General features: G+C 30.3%; 1 protein-coding gene across 1 annotated transcript; it reads right to left on the bottom strand.

Moving 5' to 3' along the window:
* Positions 1-218: 218 nt before the first annotated feature.
* Positions 219-467, bottom strand: LOC102604797 (VQ motif-containing protein 10-like). Its single transcript, XM_006359959.2, has one exon. It carries the CDS (start codon positions 465-467, stop codon positions 219-221), a length of 249 nt encoding a protein of 82 aa, XP_006360021.1.
* Between the last annotated feature and the right edge of the window lie 321 nt (positions 468-788).

Raw genomic sequence — 788 nt, 5'->3', positions numbered from 1 at the left:
TATATATATATATATATATAACAATGTATATTTATAACTAGCAAATGTAATTATATTTTACCAGTCGACCAAATATGTAACTTGCCCCATAATAAGTTTCTTCGTGAAAATTCTGTCTCGATCATCGTGTATAACTATTCATTATGAAAATTTTGTCTCCATCACTGTGTATAACTATTCATCATGAAAATTTTGTCTCCGTCACTGTTTATAACTATTCATCGATCACGTACTACTTCATTTGCATAAAGGCCAAGAAGTTCATCTAGAGGAGACAAATCCTTCAACAACTTATTGTCATCACCATGATCATATCCCCGGCGGTATGCCGCCGGCGTAACCTTTGCCGGCGCCGGAGAAGAAGAATTCTTGCCGGTAAATTTTTGAACTACAGATTTGAAGCTGCTTGCATCTGTTTGTATATATTCTGTATTTATTATGACTATCTTCACACCTTCTTTGGACATTTTTGGATAATTCAATTGTAATTTGTAACCAATATATATATATATATATTTTCTTGATTTTTGTGTATAATAATATATATAAATAGAGATATGGTAGTATTTTCTTGATGTGGAATTTAATTATTTTGGTGAGTTTTTAAAGGACTAATTTCATAAATGGAAGTACTTTCCAGGAAAGTTGCAAGGGGAGGTGTTGGTCATGTTTGTTTGATCATGACTATATATATATATATATATATATATATATCACTTAATTTGTCGGTAAATTTTATTTAGAGCATTTGAATTATGACTTGTTCTGATCGAGAACTTGAAATGATA

Source organism: Solanum tuberosum, unplaced genomic scaffold (assembly GCF_000226075.1).
Source record: "Solanum tuberosum cultivar DM 1-3 516 R44 unplaced genomic scaffold, SolTub_3.0 scf00312, whole genome shotgun sequence".
Lineage (NCBI taxonomy): Eukaryota > Viridiplantae > Streptophyta > Magnoliopsida > Solanales > Solanaceae > Solanum > Solanum tuberosum.
Note: the sequence above shows the minus strand (reverse complement) of the source record. Positions and strands in the feature narration are given on the sequence as shown.